This window comes from Osmia bicornis, unplaced genomic scaffold, assembly GCF_907164935.1.
Source record: "Osmia bicornis bicornis unplaced genomic scaffold, iOsmBic2.1, whole genome shotgun sequence".
Lineage (NCBI taxonomy): Eukaryota > Metazoa > Arthropoda > Insecta > Hymenoptera > Megachilidae > Osmia > Osmia bicornis.
In genome coordinates, this window is record NW_025791458.1 from 1,688,456 (window position 1) to 1,710,314 (window position 21,859).

General features: G+C 37.6%; 1 protein-coding gene across 2 annotated transcripts in view; it reads left to right on the forward strand.

Annotated features, from left to right (window-relative positions):
- Positions 1-21,401, forward strand: part of LOC114882122 — a 340,169-nt gene extending 318,768 nt beyond the window's left edge. Inside the window, exon 5 of one of the 2 annotated variants that reach the window (XM_046289969.1) lies at positions 20,461-21,401. In XM_046289969.1, coding sequence (XP_046145925.1) covers positions 20,461-20,919 — 459 coding nt within the window. In that variant the 3' untranslated portion in view covers positions 20,920-21,401. The remainder of the gene's footprint in view (positions 1-20,460) is intronic. The other variant, XM_046289970.1, reaches the window with a different exon arrangement.
- Positions 21,402-21,859: the final 458 nt, after the last annotated feature.

Below are 21,859 nucleotides of genomic sequence, written 5' to 3' on the forward strand. Positions count from 1 at the left end.
CCCGTATCAGATCAAATTCAGTGTAGAACCAGTAGCAGACAAATTATACTACAGAAACAACACAGACCAACTATAGTACAGAACTCGTATCAGATCAAATTTAGTGCAGACTCAAAAGTCATCGCGACCCGATCACTTCCGTGAAACTCGTTCAGAATCGGCCAGTCCGTTTAACGCGATTCCGGGATTCAATTCAAATACGCGTACAGAAATCCACAAAGTACGACTCTGCTACGGGACTCAGAGACCCGACAGAGCAAATCGTCATCTGTAAAGAGCGCGCAAGTTAAGGATTGTATTTAAACCCAATAAACATTTGTTGTGATCGGAAGTGTGTGATCTTGACTCGAACATCTACCCTACCGTCTACATCCACCAGGACGACCTATTTCTACAGGTATCCTCGCCCAGCGAAAGGTAAGTAAGAACCTCTACCTAGCTAACAACGTAGATACAAATCATACAAAAGTACGCGGAGATCTCAGTGAGAGGGAGAACTTCGCGACATTACAGTGGTTCCGATACGAATCGAACGCCAACAGGCACTACTAACGTGTAATATAGGGTAGACTCATAAAAAAATCTAACTCGAGAATATAAATCTTTGTCTGCAACTTTAACAAAAATTCAAGAAATTCACTTTCGAATCAATTTCAATATACAACATTATCAATTCATTGAGATACTGCTACAAAGTAGACATAAAATTCACCTAAACATAAAATTAACTCATTTATTCACTAAATATTTACAAATAATGAAACTTTCAAATGAATAATAAGAATTTTAAGCCAACGGATAACAAAAACATTAAAGACGAAAATAGATTAACAAGAAGCAGGACACAAGAAAATCCTGAACTCAAAAGTATTGTAGAAGATCGTAATCACGCATCAGCCTTTTTACAAAGCCGTAAAACACCACGTTCACCAACAGAACGAAGAACATTTGACTTCACACCAAAAGCTACAACCGAGGTATCAAACGCGAATACAGAATTAGGTGCAATACCCAGAACAAAAAACGTAAAGAATCTAACCATAAACACTAACCAAACCGATAACGGAGGTGCCAGTTGGCAAGATAAAGACATAGGATTTACAATCAATCCAAGTAATTCAGCTAATAAAAACAAACAAACAGGAATCAGCGAAAACTCGAGCGACATTGACAATGCAAACCAAGACCTTCCGCAACCGGATAATATGACAGGAGACTCAGACGATAGCTTCAATAACGATATACTACATTTATTAAACATAGTGGACAAATTAAATAACGAACCAAGTAACGTAACAATAAATACGGAACAGACGACGTCAGCAAATCTCGAAGAACATTTAAGAACGGACAACAAATACGCAGGACAGATAATAAACAGTATAAATACAGTACTCGACAGCCACGAAGGAAAGTGCGAAATAGAGTCGTACGACTATACAACATTTCTAACAAAAGTAGATGAAAACACAAGCATCAAATTCAAAAACGAAACTGACCTTTTAGAAAACAAATATAACTATGCAGCATACGATGTAGAAGACATATTGGAAGGATTTCAGGAAACAGGAAACCTACCAGAAATAGACGAAAGCGAAATATTAGAAGTAGGAAAAATCAGTTTTACAGAAAACAAGGAAAATGGTACTGTGACGAAAAGCAAAGAAACGGAAAATCGGCGGGATAAACTTTTAGGAAAAATTCGGCTAGGAAACCTATCCGAAGATAAGAAAGCCATAATGAGAGAATTGATCGAAGAAAATAATGACATATTTTGGTTAGAAGGAGATAAAATAGAGTCCTACAATACGGAACAACATGAAATTAACCTAACGGACGAGAAACCCGTATATGTAAAACAATTTCCCCTGCCACATAAATTAAAAGAAACTGCGGTACAAGAAACGGAAAAATTAATCGCAAACGGTTTTGTCAGACACTCAAAAAGTGCTTTTAACGCCCCAACTTGGGTAGTCAAAAAGAAGGAAACAGCCGAGGGAAAGAAAAGATGGAGACTGGTAATAGACTACAGAAAATTAAACGAAAAAACGATCCCAGACCCATATCTACTCCCAAATATAACTGAAATCTTCGACCAATTAGGACAGGCAAAACTATATCACGTAGTAGATTTAAAATCAGGCTTCCATCAAATCAAGATGAACCCAAGAGACATACATAAGACAGCTTTCAGCATACATCCATTGGGACGATTTGAATTCAATGTCTTACCTTTCGGATTAAGAAACTCGCCACGAACCTTTCAGAGGGTAATAAACACAGCATTAGGTGATTCAATTGGAAAAATTTGCTTTGTTTTCATCGATGACATCATAATATTTGGAGGAAATTTAGAGGAACTCAACACGAGATTTAACACAGTCGCACAAAAATTAAGAGACGTAAAATTAAAACTTGAGCCCGAAAAATGCGAATTCCTTAAATCGGAAGTATGCTTTCTAGGACACATACTAAGTGGGAAAGGTATAAAACCCGACCCAGCAAAAACAGAAGCTGTACAAAAATTTCCAACTCCTAAGAACGTCAAGAACATAAGAGAATTCTTAGGACTCGCAGGCTACTACAGACGATTCGTAGATAATTTCGCAAAAATTGCAAAACCTTTAACAAGTTTATTGCAAAAAGACACAAAATTTTCCTGGAACACGGAACAGCAAAACGCTTTCATAAAACTCAAGGAAATATTATGCAACGCACCTATACTACAGTACCCCAAATTCGATGAACCATACGTTATCACTCCAGACACATATATTCTACTCCATGCGAGGACAAGCTATTCCATCAGAATTTCTAAGAAATGAAAACGCGAGAAATGCTTGGATTGATCTTGCAGATCCTCTGGTGGATTACATAGCACTTGATAATATCAACTTTGACATTATAGACGATATTACACCAGTTTGGCTGCAGATGAGCGAAGGCTCGATGTTAGGATATTTGGAAGCAAGAGCTATACAAAACATAGACAGATGCCGATCTCTCATTGCAGGGGCTACATTTGTCTATATAGTATCTATGACTAAGGAGCATAATTTGACAGCAAGTTGGATAAGCAGACGAAAGCAACAGTTTCAATCACGACTTCCAGGATTAAACTTAGATGCCTACATAACGGAGGGAATAGTGAGGCAGTATCCCCGGTTCTATGCAATGAAAGATCCTACATGGGAAAACATCTACAATCAACTTGCAATGTGTTGGTCAATGCTACAAAGTAATGAAGGGCTGTCACTAGCATGGGTTATTGAACAATCCACCAGTTCTAATGTTACATGCTTAATTACCATAGCAGATGTAGTTTCTAGGTTACAGTATTTTGATGTGGAACTCTTGATAAGAAAAGGAATTCCAGAGAGCAACTTTGTGAATGCATGTAGAATGGCACTAGATCTGCTAAGAAATCCCTTTTGCTCAATTGTGCGTCCTACTGTTAACCTAAGACAATATGCGGACCTTGCATATCTCTGTACTCATATTAAACGTGAACTTATGAAGGATATAGTATTCGGTGGATATAGAGGATCAGCAGGGGGAATGTGTGTTGTTGCAGAATCAGAGTTGCGCATTCTGGCAGCAGGTGTGTTCAATATATCCAAGGCAAAGACTGAGACAGAGCTAACGTTGTTTGACCAATATAATAAAACAGTTCAGGGTTACACAGTGAGAGAGATTGGAAATGAAGTGTTTAAAATTCCGATTGTACCAAGAGAACAAGTAGATGCAGAAGCCGCAGACAGAGTGAGGGAACTAGATAGGCAATCTAGGGCAGGCTGGCCCAGACAAGCCCGCGATTTACCACATGGTACCGTGATGGTAACATCTGAGGAAATGGTCACAGAGTTGGAAGCGCATCAATCTCAGCGGTCAAAATCTTTCAAAATAATAATGGCTAACCTCTACAGTGTTCAAACGCAAGTTCCACTGAATGTTATCCCTGCAAATACCTTAGATAAACCATCTCCTTTAAGAGCTATATCAGATGCTATATCTAATGCTCTCACAGACTGGAATATTGAAACTCCTGCAGAATGGAAAGTTGCTATACCTGCTTTCATACCTCGAGATAATATAGGACAAGTATCCACTAACATTGCTAGATGCCCACTGAGAGTAAATGTAAACGCTAGAATGCCTGTGTTCCCCCCTGCTCCTGCTGGACGACCTGAAGCACCGGGTCCAAATGATCAAAACAATGAAAATTAAGATGTTTTGTAAGCCTTTCATATCACATATATCTTCACTATTATCTTATGAATTTATTATTTACCTATCTACAACAATAATCAGTCTTGAAAGACAATATTACTTTAAAAAATAACACATTTATTCTTTTACTTGATATTGTGCCTCTATATCTTACACTTATCATGGCACGTAGGCAACCACATCGATCAGGTTTGTCAGAGGTTAACTACTTATCTGATCATTGCAATGAAGCTCCTATAAAATGGTTAATCGATAGTGTACAATTATTTGTACGAATAAAAAACCACTGGTTTTTTCAGGGAGCAAATCTTGCATTTACATGGTATCGAGATAATGTCCATATCTACTTATTACCATTTTATGATTATCATATGGTAAGACTAATCTACAATGTTATAATCAGGGGTTATCCTGATTATATCTAGTGTTATTTGATGTTCATTTCTTGTTGAAATCATTTGTGTTCAAGAGTATATATACTTTAAAAAAAAAAAAAAATAAAAGAGAGAACAAACATATGCGAGTGAAATCTTTTTTTTTATGAATCTTCACTCGAGGGCGAATAAGGGGGCGATATCCAATATGCGATCTTCGTCCCACTCGTACAGTTCCTCGAGGTACCGGCGGAAGTTACGACGATACTCCCGTACCGTACGCTTGTATGCCAGATTGATCATGCCATGGCACCAGATAAAACGGCCATCAGTACGCTGAAGAAGGAGAAACAAATAAAAGCACACAATGAATAACACAAAAAAAAAAAAAAAAAAAAAAAAAAAGAGGGTCAATAACAACAATAATGAATAAACAAAATAAAGACCACTTACCCATGACGCAAACACCTCCTTCCTGGGCTTGGATAGATCCATAAAAACGGGAAACGGGATAAACGTCATAGTGACTGTTATCGCAGCGTTCGGATAGAAATAACAAGCAGAACAAAAATTTTTTTTTTTCGCTCAAGTGACGATACTACCCGATCGAACGGATATATATATCAATTACCCCACCAGGTGCACAAAATTTCCAAGTAAAACACAGGACATTAACCGATGAAGCGCTCAATAATACTCGGAACCAGCGCATGCAAAACACCGCTGTCTCAGCGCATACCAGCCACAATAGAGGACCTAAGAATTACCAATTTCATTTTAGAAACATTGAATTTAAAAGTTAATAAAGAAGCCCAGAAGTGTTGGTCTACAATATTATTCACTACACGCACTATATGTAATTCCGCTACGCACCCCTACCGCCTCAATCTCAGCGGGGAGGGAAGTAAATGGCCATCCGAAAACCATTTACTCTTTGTAACATACCAATTCGTAAACGCAAAGAAATATTAGCAAAAAAGAAAAATTTTACCCAGCGCAACAAATTCACACCAACTAACAAATATTGTAATTACACTCACCTTAAAATTGTAAAACTCATTTAACTCATAAAACCGCAAACTATGAATTTGGATAACACAATCGCTTAAAGAAAATTTTCTTTCCAGATTTATTTGTTGATATCGTACCGATATGCAACAATCTAGGCGGCCAGGTGTCACGTCCTGTGACGCATTCTCTAAAATTTCTATTTCGCCACCCAAACTCTTTAAGCCGCTATTTCGCGACCTAAATTCTTTAAACTTATATTTCGCTATACAGATTCTTTAAACTTACATTACGCGATACAAATTCTGTGAACTTCTATTGCACCATCCAAATTCATCGCTCCGCAAAAATTCTGAGTGAGCAACTCAGCCGGGATGTCGTACGGCAAGAACGCTGACGATCCGGACGAGGTGGTTCACCCGAATTGCCAAATCAAAAGTCGACCTCATTAATCAATATATAATAACGAGACCAAACCGCCCGCGAGCAGACAAAAATTATACTACAGACCAATTATAGTACAGAACCCGTATCAGATCAAATTCAGTGTAGAACCAGTAGCAGACAAATTATACTACAGAAACAACACAGACCAACTATAGTACAGAACTCGTATCAGATCAAATTTAGTGCAGACTCAAAAGTCATCGCGACCCGATCACTTCCGTGAAACTCGTTCAGAATCGGCCAGTCCGTTTAACGCGATTCCGGGATTCAATTCAAATACGCGTACAGAAATCCACAAAGTACGACTCTGCTACGGGACTCAGAGACCCGATAGAGCAAATCGTCATCTGTAAAGAGCGCGCAAGTTAAGGATTGTATTTAAACCCAATAAACATTTGTTGTGATCGGAAGTGTGTGATCTTGACTCGAACATCTACCCTACCGTCTACATCCACCAGGACGACCTATTTCTACAGGTATCCTCGCCCAGCGAAAGGTAAGTAAGAACCTCTACCTAGCTAACAACGTAGATACAAATCATACAAAAGTACGCGGAGATCTCAGTGAGAGGGAGAACTTCGCGACGTTACAGTATGTCTTCTATGCGAAGATGTCTTATATATATGTATGTCTTCTATGCGAAGATGCCTTATTGTTAGAAAGAAATAAATACCAACGACAGCCATGGCAACGCTCTAAAAAGAAACGAAACACCAACGCGCTCTCCTTTTCCAATTTCACTGGCGTCGTTGAACTTGCAGCGTGCAGAAGGTTTCGGAGAAAAATGGAAAAAGGCGACAGTAAGTGTTTCTTGTTTTCTTTACTTCGCGAGTGTCATTGACAATTATAATAAGGTGACCATTTGTAACAAAAATATTTTTTGCTTTGTCTCATATACAGTGGGTTTATGTGAGCCTATAATGAAAATTTAAAATATGTCTTTCGTAGATTAAAATGAGTTATGTGCATGCTTAAAATTTCGACAAACATAACAGACGATTATTCCAACAATTATTGCAAGAATTCTTGCAGAAACCGTTGCAATAGTCGTCTGTTTCATTGTCTCTTGGACACGCGTCTAGAAAAGGTAATTTTCTAACTTTTTCATTTCAGCCTGTGATGAAAATTTAAAATATGACACTTGGAAAAAATATGTTATGAGGACGCTAAAAATTTAATCGAGATAGGTCAATTAAAATTTCCGAGAATTGCGGCTTCTTAGATGAAAAGTCACGATTTTCAGAAATAAATTACTTGTAACTTCTCAGTGCATTGATCGATCTCGATGAAATTTTTAGCATACACATAACTTTTTTTACAAATGTCATATTTTAAACTTTCATCACAGGCTGAAATCAAAAAGTTAGAAAATTGCCTTTTCTAGACGCGTGTCCAAGAAACAATGAAACAGACGACTATTGCAATGGTTTCTGCAAGAATTCTTGCATTAGAACAGAGCCCGGCAAGATTTGCACTTTCCAGCCGATTTTCAGCTGGCTCCGCCTACCGCTATTCCCCTTGCCCCGACGTTCAGCGCGCAGCCTACGAATCGTTCGAGGCTCAGGAGCGTATCACTTGTATACGTATGCTGGCAATAGCTTTCCACATCACCCGCGAGGTACTATTGTCGATGCGTTTTTTTTAAAGTGGTATCCCCAGTAGGCCTAATCCACTGATGATAATCCACTAAACGGAAACAAAATTAAATAAGAAATTATAAGAGCTTTTGGGACTCTTTAGGAGGAAGATTAGAAATATCTATTTGCATATTGCACGTAGCAAGCCGTATAAGACGCGGTAAAGAATCATCGCTTGATGAAGAACGTTTTTCATTTTTTATAAATTTCATTTGTGAAAATGAAGTTTCACACAAATATGTGGATCCAAACATTTCGCTGCTTTAATTGACCTGCGAATCCTATCTTCAAACCCGTCATATTTCTTGCGCCATCAGTTGTAATCGAAGAACATTTCAATTAAGAATAAAAATGTTTAACTTTCTCACTACGATCGTACTTTGATATGTTGCCTGGACAACAGCTTGTTATATCGTGCTTTGATATAACAGGCTGTTGTCCAGGCAACATTTACTATTACCAATTGTTTTCCAAACAATTATGAAGCAGTCGTAGCAAACACAGCAGATCGAGGCAGTGTTTAATCGTAGTGAGAAAGTTGAACATTTTTATTCTTCTTTTAACGAATCAACCTAGAGTAGAGGATGAATAATAAAAGGTATGTCCAAGATTTCGATCAATCTTGGGAAGTTAATTATTTCTTCAGTTTTATTTCCAATCAAACGATTTGTCTACTCTGTGGTTTTAAACCTTTGGTAGTAAAGAAGTTTATAATAGAGAGACATTTCAGAACTCGTCATTTGCTCGAATATTCCAATTATTCAAATACCGAAAAATTGAACATAATCGAAGGATTAAAGCTGGTTTACCAAGAAGGTGCACTACCACCTTCTATCAATTCTTCTTCTCAAAAATCTGTATTAGCTTCTTATGCCATTTCTTTACTTATAGCACAGAATGCAAAACCATTTAGTGAAGGTGTTTTTGTGAAGAATTGTATTATCGAAGCGGTAAAAGCTTTCGGTAATTCTTTAACACTTGAGGAAGCAATGAGCATTCCCCTTAGTTCAAAAACGGTAACTTCAAGAGTTACTGATGTCAGTGCTTCTATTACGGAAAAATTAAAAAATCTTTTGCAGTCGTGTACATATTTTTCTTTATGTATCGATGAGAGCACTGATATTCGACACACGAGTCAATTAAGTATTTTTACTCGAATCGTGCAGAACGATTTCTCATGTGTCGAAGAATTGTTAGACTTCGTCCCTTTACATGGCACAACAACGGGACTTGATATATTTTTAGCAGTTCAAAAATCACTTCAAAAATTTGGTGTAGATCTTAATAAATGTTCTTCGATTACAACTGATGACGCAAGAAATATGACGGGTTTGAAGATAGGATTCGCAGGTCAATTAAAGCAGCGAAACAGTAACATTCCTGTTATACAATGTATAATTCATCAGGAAGCATTAAGTGGCAAAGTTGTACAATTATCAACAATTATGGCCACTGTGTCTAAAATAATAAACCTAATTAAAGGTGGACACAAATTCCTGACTCATAGGAAATTTCAATTATGTCTGCAGGAACATAATGCTGTTCATACAGATGTTCCGCTCCATTGCCCAGTACGTTGGCTTAGTGCTGCAAAATGTTTGGAAACATTTTTTTCGATAAGAAAAGAGATTTTACTTTTTTTACAAGAGGGAAACAACCCACAATATCAGGAATACATATCTCATTTGGAAGATATTACATTTCTTTCCGAACTTGCCTTTATTACAGATATAACTAATCAACTTAGGCTTCTCAATTTAAAGTTACAAAGAACAAATCAAAGTATTTCGCAATTAGTTAGTCATGTTGATTCTTTCCGAAGAAAATTACAGTTATTCAAATTTCATTTAAATAATGATGTTTTTCGTTTTTTTTCCGTCATGCGAGATTCTTCTCAAAGAATACGGCAATAGCTGCAATTTTAAGGAATATATTCATTTCGTAGATTGTCTCATAGAAGAATTCGATACACGTTTTATTTGCTTCGAAAAACTTAGAACCGAATTAATTCTTTTCGAGAATCCCCTTACAGCGCCAATCGAAGAACAGCATCTTGACTTGCAGGATGAATTATGCGATTTACAATGTGACATTTCTCTTAAAATGGTTAAAGAAACCGGTCCTGATTTTTATAAAATATTGTCACAAACATCATACCTTAAGCTTCGTGATTTTGGACTTAGAATTTTTTCAATGTTTGGATCCACATATTTGTGTGAAACTTCATTTTCACAAATGAAATTTATAAAGAATGAAAAACGTTCTTCATTAAGCGATGATTCTTTACCGCATCTTATGCGGCTTGCTACGTGCAATATGCAAATAGATATTTCTAATCTTCCTCCTAAAAAGTCCCAAAAGCTCTTATAATTTCTTATTTAATTTTGTTCCCGTTTAGTGGATTATCATCAGTGGATTATCATCTGTGGATTAGGCCTACTGGGGATACCACTTTAAAAAAAACGCATCGACAATAGTACCTCGCGGGTGATGTGGAAAGCTATTGCCAGCATACGTATACAAGTGATACGCTCCTGAGCCTCGAACGATTCGTAGGCTGCGCGCTGAACGTCGGGGCAAGGGGAATAGCGGTAGGCGGAGCCAGCTGAAAATCGGCTGGAAAGTGCAAATCTTGCCGGGCTCTGCATTAGAATAATCGTCTGTTATATTTGTCGCAGTGAAGTTGGCCACACATACATTCACTAACACATTCATGCTTTTGTCTTACGGAGTATCACCCATGTTATTCAATTTTTTTTAGATGCTAAGGGAACGCTTATAAAATAAATTTCAAATCATTATATCCTAGTAATTTTAATCGGCAAAAGGTTTCCCTTGTCGATAATATTTTCGATCATTCTACAATAGCAGGTTTGAAAGCTTTTTTATCCGACTTCGAAAAGGAGGAGGATACTCAATTCGATGTGTTTTTTTTTCTTCTTTTTTTACGTTCGCCGATTACTCCGAGGCGGATGGACCAATCGGAATGAAACTTTTTGCGTCTTATAGAGTATAACTCCCTATTGGTCCCATAAAAAAAATATTTTGCATTTTTTCATTCCTAATGACTTTTTCTTTCTAAATGTGTGTTCGCCGGTTACTCCGAGACGGATGGACCAATCGGAACGAAACCTTTTGTATCTTCTAACGTATGTCTCCGGATTGGTTTTGTTAAGAAAACATTTTGCATTTTTTCATTTCTGTCAATTTTTATTGCAAAAAACGTACTGCTTCATTTATATTTTTTCGGCGTTTATTCTACAGGGAATATACCGATTGTGACTTTTCAACAATATCCGTGAAATGAAAAAAAAAATAGACTTCGTCGTTTTCTCTATCAGTTGGTCGCTAAAAGAAGGGTTGGTTTCCTTCTTCACGTATCAGTCGCTGGAAGCTGATTTGGACTGTTTCTTTGCAAAAGTAACCGTCGTAATCTTTACATTTCTGCGAGTGCTCTTTCATGCGGTTTAACGAGGACTTTGTTTGGTGCTAAATCAGATAGAGCTAAACCATCTAAACTTTTGACACGACTAAGAGCGACGTAAATTTGGCCTTTTGCAAAATTCTTTTTGCCAAGATCAATTACAGCTTTGTTTAATGTAGTCCCTTGTAATTTATGCACCGTTACTGCCCAACTTAGAATAAGTGGTAACATTCTGCGCTCGACGTCCCCATAACCTTTCGTCGCTTGAAACGTTGCTACAACTGGAGATATTGGGATGTAACCGTCGATATCTTTAAATCTATTTCCAATGGACTCGTCGTCAAATTTTATAAATACCGCGTCCGGCAACTCTCCCTGTTCTAGTTGATCTCTTCGAAGTGGCGGCCATGTAAATTTCTTCACTATTCCCATTGCGCCGTTTATCAAACCATCAGAAATTGATATATTTCGTCGCAGCATGATTCACGATCCTTCAGTTAACGTTATTGTATGTAACAGTCCGCCACAATTATTTACATTTGCAGGTATGACATTTTCTGGTGGCCTTTTTCCATATGTAGCTGCCTCACGGGATTCGTCTATTGCATCAATGACGTACATTCGATGTGATTTTGCTAATTCATCAGTCATTTTTGAATTATATTCATCCACTAATTTTATCGTTGGGAATATTCTTACTGCTGCACCATCCTCGAACTCTCCGGTTAGAGGAACCCTTCTTCGTTCGCATAATATTTCCAGTTGAGAAGTTGTCACTTCCCCAAACCGAAGGTTATTCAATAAATCGATAAACTCAACGTCATCTCTTTGTCGCATATTAATGGTGAGTTCGCAGAATGAAAATTGATGCCATAAATTAATTTCTGCAGTACACCAATGTGGCTGTACAAAACACCAGTGTCCTTTTACTGGGGGCAACTGCATGACATCGACAAAGAGAAGTACATTTACGCCACCAAATAGTTTATCATTTGCTTTGAATTCTTGCAATCTTAAATGAATTATTCGCAAATTCTCATAAGATACCATTGATATCTCGTCGATAATTAACCACCTTGTATGACGCCACTTTCGTCTCTCCTGTTCGAGCCTCTGTCCTGTCAGTCGTCGATAGGTCATTGCAGTACCTTTTTCAATAGGCAACGAGAACAAGGAATGCAGAGTTTTTCCGAATATTTGACGGGCAGCGACGCCAGTCAAAGAAGCTACTTCAATGAAAGATGGTTTTATCATCATATCAACTGTAGGATTATAGCAGCGTTTAACGTGTTCAACAAGTAATTTTAAACTAAACGATTTGCCACTACCAGCTCCTCCGGTAATAAAAAGCAACATTTGTTCCGTATTTTCATCATCATTTTTTTTAATATCTTTCTCAATTACTGCGGAAACATTTTAATAAGTCTTTCTGTTGAATATTAAGACTTCGAATACTATTAAGGAACACATCTTCTGGCATTGCAATTGTTTCTTGCTGTTGATCTTCATATAAATCACCTTGATCATAATATATTGTTTCGTCGACATGAATTCCGACTCGATCTCTTAAATGTTCATTAGTTTCTTCTTCGTGTACAACATTCAAAGCAACAACCTGGGCGAGCGCCGCTTCAATAATTTGCTCTGCGTGAGTAAATTGTTCGACGATTGCGTTACCCAACATAGGTTTCAACTCGTGTTGCCGTCGAAGAAAACATTGTTCCGAAGATTCGTTTTCGGACATAAGTGTACTTTCATCACGAAATGGAATGTGACACACTATTAAGTTGTAGAAGTATCCTTCTCTATTACTGTTCAGGGTATAATATCGGTGGCGGAGTATAGCTGGTTTATTTCTTATTCGCATTCGGGTATTGTCCTTCAATTTTATAAACTTCGATCTCGTAATTTCTTCATCGTCAGTTCTAAGTTCTGCGTCGCCATCCTCTTCTGTCCATATTTCACTTGAAACTGTTTCATATCGGACAGCAAATTCGGCTAAACTCAAGTTCTCTAGGTTGTCTGGCCTCTTTACGTAACGATCGAATATGTTATTGAAAAATGATGTTCCATTTTCTTCAAATCGCAGAATTCTATATCTCTGCTCAGGCCGACAGCTGTTTATAAATACAGCTTTTCGCGAGCTCATTTTAAGAGGCAGATGGCATAATCGATAAGCACATTCTATAGCATTGACCATACGTTGAGATAGAATTGCCATAGATACCGAAAATAATTGATTTCGGATGGTATCGTTTCGGCGTTTCGCTCGTAAAACGGCTTCTTTAATAATATTTCCTGTGTCCTGCGGCTCGCATTTACTTGCGTATTTAGCAATATAATATGCGATGGCTGTAACATTTCCGCATGGTTGAATACCCACGTTATACTTTCCAAAGCTTTAAAAGAGTTGGGTTGTAATTATTCACCATAACTTCATCTGCGATTCTCTTAAGTACGCAGAAACGCCCGTTGTTGGCAAGTGTGTCATCTGGGCCTAAGCACATCGTTCTTTCACTTATCAGTCTGGGGAATCCAAATCGACAAGAACGATTATTACGATCTTTGTAACATGTATGAGAATGTTTATGAATTTGGACTTTTTGAACTATATCGTTCATATCGTGATTTTCGACGTCCAATAATGAACAAGATACAGTTTTCTCAATAACATTTTGGCCTTCGTTAGTAAGAAAATCAGGTACGTTTGCGCAGCAAATAAGCATGTGCAAATGTGGACTTCCCCTATTTTGAAATTCAATTCTATACCAAAAATCGGTAACAACGCCGCCTAAGCATTGCGAGTTTTTTATATACTGCATTAACGCGTTTACGCGTAACGTAAATTGTCTTGCGATAACTACCGGGTGTCTCTGAACCAATTGTAGTCGATCTGCAAACGTTAGGTTTTCAAGTTCGGTCGTTGATTGACCTTCGGATAGTAGTAATGCCTTGAACATATCTGGCCAATTCAGATCATTACAAGAGAACGTAGCAAACCATGTGGGCGGTCCAAGACTTCGAACCATGGCGATTAATTCCGAACAGCATCGTTTCCAGTATGATGCCGATCCTCTTATGTTTCTCATTGTGAGATGTATGTTGTCTACTAATCCCTCTGGAGTATATTCACCTTGGCGCATTCTACATGACACTGAAATGCTAGCTTTTGCGCGGTAATATTCAACCACTGATAATGCGAAGAACAGATAATCTGTTCGTTGGAACCGTTTGTCATTGCTCAGCATACGTGCTTGGAAGTAATCTAATGGTGTTATTGGGATGTCACGATGCTCTCTGAATCCATTTTTTCCATCTGGAAACAGGAAGTACCAACACAGTTCTTCAATTCTGCTCTCCCTCTCTAGGTTCAAAGGAGGCGCTGTTTTTCTATGTATATTAGCCAGTTGTATCGGGTCATTTTCGGCGTTATTATTAATATTATTATGATTATTGTTGTTGATACAGACGATATTATCGATGTTGGGAATACCTTCGTCAATCGAACGTAGCATGCTTGTTTCGAAAATAATTCGTGTTCCGTTGGATTCATTTCGTGGGGTCGCAACCGATAGATGTTGCATTCTTTCTACCAGTGAAGATCTATTTCTCTCGGATGCAATTGTTACAGGTGTTAATGAGTAGATATTTAATACATTACTGTTGCCATCTTTCGCATACAAATTACGATGCAAGGTGGCGTGTAAAGCATCAATAGTAGTAAATTTCATACAGCATGAGGCGCCCCGTAACGGTGCTTTATATCCTTTTGGACCTCTTGCATGGGAATCAAACAACCAATAGCAGGTGGTCTCCGATTGGTTGCTACATGATACAGCTATTGATGTAAGATTCGCGGTAAGAATTCCGTACATATACCGTTGAAAAAATGTAATCAAACCATTTTTTAAATTTGGAAATCCATCAACACCGTTATCAATATCAATGTGACCATTTACTGACATTTCATAGTCAACGTTGATATTGACTCGCCTATTATTATATGTTACGTGTGGCAATAATTCAGTTGCGGCTAAATAGTCTACATTGATTTCGTTGGGGTTAGGAATACTTCGCGCTTCAATGCAATCACGATAATATTTATCTCCTATTATAACCACATAATCGACATCACTAGTACACCACGTACTAGGATCTAGGGAATGAAACGCAACACATGCAATTGCAGCTATGCCAGTACATTGCTTACCACGAGATTCGATACCGAAGCGATCGCTAGCTTGATGAAACGTGCCTCGTAAAATAGCTACATTTCGACCAACGTCTACAAATCTACTGTTTAGTTCAGTATTTCTTTGTGCAACTTCAATTTCCTCTGTTACAATAGCCGGCTGTTCAATGACATGAGCTATTTCGAAAATATTACTGGTAATGTTTGAAAAACATGGTTGTACGTCTTTGTACAAAGCATTATTTTGTAATAGCCATTGTAAGGCTACCCGAAGCTTTCCGACATCAATTTTTAATTGTCGCTGTCACTCCAAATTTTCGTAACTTTCAACTACAATTGTTCAACCCTCGACGTTTTATTTGTGTCAAGACCGAAGGTAGTTTATGACTTCAAGTGGCTCGGTGCGTAGACCACCATATATCGAAATACGAACCGAGGCAGGGTCTTTGTTTAGTTCTTGCTAGGATCGGTCCTAACGTAAGCACGGCCAAGTCGTAAATTATCCAACGGTTTGTCATCGCCATTCCCGATAAGTTAGAGAGCAAGCGAGAACGGAAATTAGCTCTTCGTTGACCTTTTTTTAATACGTAGATTCTCGGGCGATCGACGATTATTAGGCAGTCTAAAAGGAAGCTCGTGACAGTTCGGACCGCGATCGACGACATGGTTCGTTCACGAGTGCAAGTTTAAAGAATATTAATAAGAACGCATATTATGGTCGTGACGACGACCGGTAGAGTTGGTTAAGCATGTACCTCTCTAATTTTACATTCTCACCTGGTATCATGTAAGCTGTCGAGCGTCGACCTGCCGGGTTGGGGACTATATGGAACCACCCGGACCCGTATTTGCTTACATGGTCAGGGATTATAATCGAATACCATAACATTTATTGCATGCATTTCCACCGGTCGTTAATATAATCAAATCGTAGTAATAAGTAATACAAGGGGTTTTTTATGCCTACGGGCTTTTTCCCCATAAGCATGCAGAGCCAATAAACGATTATTAATATTTAGGCTCAAAAGTCGTCTGAATTCATTTATTAAGATACCCTCCTCCTCACACATATTATTTCCTATTTTTGAAACACGGGATCTCTCCATGTTGGAGAGATTTCGACGATACAACAATCATTATACCGATTTGGTTTAATTGGACTGGAAGTTGCTCGGCTACTTCGAACACATCGCGAGCAAATAGGACTACCTGACCTTTGCACCAATCCTGACTGAAGCGATTATGAATTTTCATGATTTTAAGAAACGGCACTATTCTGCACAACATTTGTTTCTCCATTTCCGATAAATCTGCTATTTCCTGAGGTACAGACATTAGTTCCATTTTATTCCAAAATGCCTGTGATGGAACTTTGTGTTTTTTAAGATGATTTAGACAACGAGAACATGTTGTTATCTTCTCTGATTCCATTAGATTTGCAGGAATTAGACCAGACAAAGGCTGCGTGTGTAAAGTGTAACGTTGCTGCGGATATAAAGTCTTGCAACACACTGCACAGGGTACATCAGCAAAAATATTAATAGCCGATTCAAAGTAATCTTCCAGGTGGAAACGTTCTTCCCTTCGGTTTTTAGCTAGTTCGCGCATATCTCTTACGTGTGGTTTTTGATTCAGTACTTTCCCTTAAAATTACTTTACGATTACGATTTTTCATGAGCATTAGACGATGTGAACGTTCTTCAATACATTGATTGCATAAACGTCTATGGATTAATCTCAATCTACGTGATCGTTCCTCAGCAGATTCGTTTGCTAAGCGTCTGTGGATTAATCTCACTCTACGTGATCGTTCCTCAGCAGATTCGTTCGCTAAGCGTCTATGGATTAATCTCAATCTACGTGATCGTTCTTTAGCAGATTCGTTCGCTAAACGTCTATGGATTAATCTCAATCTACGTGACCGTTCCTCAGCAGTTTCGTTTGCTAGGCGCCTACTGATTAATCTAAGCCTATGTGATCGTTCTTCGACAGATTCGTTCTTTAAACGATTATAAATTATGGTTAGGCGACGTGTCTTCTCCTCTATCGTTTCACGCAATAATTTTGAACGCATATATTTTCGCATTGCAGATAATCTCAAATGGCGTTCGTTAATAGTTTCATGACATCGTTTCTCTGTATTTCTTTTGCAATTTTTGTACAGACGTAATTGCGTGGCGTCGTTTGATTCATTCGCACGATACTTCCTCATACGAGATGCATGTTTTGTAGGTCTACCCATCGCTTCAAGCAAACGTGGTTGGTTTTTTTTTTTTTTGGAAACAATTGGTCGCTCCAAGCAGACGCGGTTGTTTTATTTTTATATTACAAACAATTATTGGTCGCTCCAAGCAGACGCGGTTGGTTTGTTTTAAAAACAATTATTGGTCGCTCCACGCAGACGCGGTTGGTTTTGGATTTTATAAAAAATATAATAAAATAATAGAAATTAAAACGACTACCTTTGCAGCACTTTTCAAAATATTCAATTAATTATTACAACAGGTATCAATCAATTGAACACCTAACGTTGCCAGGTTTTCGTTTCAACTGACTACGCGATCTGTCTATGGGCTGTAGCTATGTTTGTTTGTATTGTGAGGACGATCGCAATAATAGGCAAACTTATAGTAGAATTCCGTTACATTGTGCGATAAGTGGAAAATAAAGCAATGCGATATTCGTACAAAACTCACGGCAATGTTAAATGGATCTAATATAACATAAATTTACAAATACTTGCAATTTAATTAAAATTTGCATTACTTAATATTCAATTACATTTCCACGCGTCTTTTCATGCATCTTGGCACTGATTCGTATATTTGTTACAGTGAAACACCGAAATCTGGAGAATGTCGACTTTCACCGGTGAATGTCAACATTTACATAGTCGCTTGGTGTATGTCCGAAATATTTGCTAAATACCCTTATTTCTGACTTACACCGGTAAATGTTGACATTCACCATGCACTAATGGTGAATGTTGAACATGTTGGAGATTTATATTTTCTTCTCCGTAATTCAGTCGCTATAAAACGTCACAAGGGGGACGTAACTTTTTCGCCTCTCTTTCTGAAAGGAATGACCAAGAATTTAAAATACACAGCACCCTAACCCTAACCTAACCTAACCTAACCTAACCTAACCCTAACCACTTCAGAAAGTATTTTAGAATACTTTTCTTGAGAAAAATAAAAACAATTGTCTTCTCGTTTACCCGCAATTAATGCATTTAACTTTTCAAGAAAAAGATCACGATTTACTGCAGTATCCATTTAGTATAAATTAGGGTATCGGAAAAAAAATTAAGAAAACGTTGCTCGCGTTATCAAAGCTTGCATAAGACTGACAAAGCTGATTGACTCCGAGAAGAACAAAGGATTTGGCGGGAGAGAGCCAGTCGCTTGTTTTTTGACTCTTCTGTTTTGGACCTCCACCAGAGCATATCTGTGATTGTCGACACACACCGGACAGGGTCAGAATGTACAACAATGTAATAAAATATTCGATCTTTCACCGACGTATTTGGTATCTGTTGACATTCACCGGTGAATGTCGACATTCTCCAATTTCGGTCATTCACGGTAACATATTCATATCGTTATGATTTTATATCTCACGTTCTCTTATTTGCTTCACGAAGCTCATTTTTTTGTTTACAGGTTTTTGTTTTTATGTACATTACATTTTTCAATATTGCCAATAAATTCTTCATTGGGTTCAAATGAAGATTGTTTAATGCCCAGTGTATAATTTTATAATTATTACATTATTCTTCGAACTGATTAATATTCAACTTTTTTATCACAGTCAGATTGTAAAAGTACATTGCGACAAATTGCGTTGGATCGAAAAACGTATTTCGACAGGTTGTATACTGAGTGTAATAAAACAGTGTGCGGTTACCGTTTGAAACAGATTACCTCATTTAAAATTCGACCAAATGACTTGAGGTTTTTTGAGAAGTTATACACATTCATTTACTAAGATATGTGCTTTAGTCGTTTTAAAAAATTGTAATTTGTTGAAATCGTGAAAGAAAATAGTAGAAATCAATTTTTTCACGATTTCAACAAATTGTAATTTTTTTAAACGACTAAAGCACGTATCAGAATAAATAAATTTGTACCTTCTCATTAAAAAAAACCTCCAGTTATTTGGTCCAATTTTAAATGAGGTATGTATTCTGTTTTAAACGTTGACTAGACACTTTTTATTACACTGATTGTACTTATACTTTCTACATTTCATGGCTATATTAAGAGGGTATGAATATTTCTATCATTGAATATACGCCGTTTGGTTTTTGCGCATTTGTGGCGAATAGAATATTTACAAATATTTACGTTCAATATAAACTACTACGCGCATACCAACAGGAATGTAAACAGAGAATAATTTGTGCGATCTTGGAATGTGCCCCACCAACTCTCTCCCTTTGGAAGTCAGAGATTCCTGCTCAGTTTCATACGAATAGCGATTCGACCAAGTGGTAAGTACTTACGAAACGTGCAATATTTCATTTCTGTCTACGTTGTATATAATAATATATATTAATATTTCTTAATGGCTGGTGGTACGGTTCATTTAGTTGGTGTATTATTATAGTCACTTTGAACAAAACTATTTTTATTACATCAAAGTATAACTTATTATTTTTATCATTATTTAACTTTAGATCTGGAATTGTTAACAAATTTTTATTACAATTATTATAATAATTTCTTTTTTTTTGTTATCAATAAAACCTTTTATTTCTATTTATTCGGGTGTTAAACAACGAACGAAATTAAATGGGGGAACAAACGAATAATTTTATTAATTTATACTAGTCGACACCAAACTTGGTATGAAATCGCATATGCATATAATTAGAATTTCTTCTACAACTTGAATTTCAAAAAAAATATTTGAGTACTGCTACATTTCGAATGTCATTTTTATCACTTTTATCGATGTTTAAACATACGTAGTTGATAATATTTTATATATTTCGCAGTAAAAATAATCAAAAATTTTAATTACTGGCGAAAAATAGTTTCCGGATTCGTATTCAGTGAATATAATAAAAGTATACAAGAAGTACATATTGAATGATGTGTATAAAGTTAGCCCCCCATTTTTTAATTTTAAATGTTTTTTTAGTTGTTCCAGGTTGTTCTATGTTTGGCGGTGGTTGAGCAGGTTTGCCCCGAGAAAACGGAGTTATGTAAAAGCATTTCACTGTCGCGGCGAACATTAACGCGACGAGTAGAAATGATGGCCGAGGACAGCTGCAAACAGCTGAGGGATCGTTGCAGAAACTTCATTGCTTTTTCATTAGCAATAGATGAGAGCGTGGACATCACGGGAACACCCCAAACAGCAGTGTTTGTTCGAGGCTTAGACGCTACGCTACAACTTACGGAGGAATTATTAGATTTAGTACCAATGACAGAAGGAGTTACAGGGGAAACAATGTTTTCCTGCATAGATCGTATGATACAGGCAAATAGTTTAGATTTTAATAAATTAGTGTCAGTAGCGACCGATGGAGCCCCTGTTATGGCAGGTGAACTGAATGGTTTTGTCGGTCGTATAAAAAGAAAAATTAGGGAAGTGTAGGATGTAAGTTGAGAATGTTTGGGCCGAGCGATAGTTGGACTGACCGAAGTGTGAACGAAGAGTGTTTGGACCGTTTGACAGTTGGATCGAGTGAAGTGTGAAGAAAGAGTGTTTGGACCGAGTGACAGTTTCTACGAATCGAGATGCATGCATGGTAAGAATGATATCTTGACCAAAAGTCAGCGCGTGACAAGAGTGTGTGAATGCGTGTACGAATCGATGATCGAATGTGACCGTGTGTAAGGAGGTATGAAAGACGGGAGCGAGGCGGAATCAGGGCTTTTGCTTTTCTCTTCCCTGTAAGAGCGAATGTCAAGGAGTAAAATAATAAAGAAATAGTACATAGCAGAATAAAAGAACTACTTATATAATATCCCCTACAAATTGGGGGCTCGTCCGGGATATTAGTAACAATAGTAGTCAAGGATTAGTGAGCTAAATCCATTTTGCTAGAAAGTAATCGCGTTTAAGTTGGAAAGTGTTTAAAAGTTGTGTTTCAAGAAAGCAAAGTAACGTGTCGCGTAAAGTGATATCGCGCGCGTTATACGTTGTTTATTCGCTAAAGTTGTTGCGCGAATTGAAAGTGAAAAGTTGTGATTTTGAAGCAAAACAGTGAAGATGAATCCAAACGACGCTACTGTGGTAGAATTAAAAGATAAGTTGAAAGAGTTTGGGTGTACTACGACAGGGAATAAAGCAGAATTAATCCAACGATTGATGGAAGTAGATCCGTCGGGCGGATGGGTCCATGATGTCGTGAGGGCTCGTGGAGTTGCACGTGTCATCAGTGAGGGAAGCGCTGCAAATGCAAACGTTAGCGAAGCGGCAGTCTCAGGTGCATCGGTTGAAGAAAGTGACGGACGAAGCAGAGAATTAGCCGAACGAGAACTGGAACTCGTTCGACGGGAGCTGGAATTAGTGAGAAGTCTTCGCGGTTTGA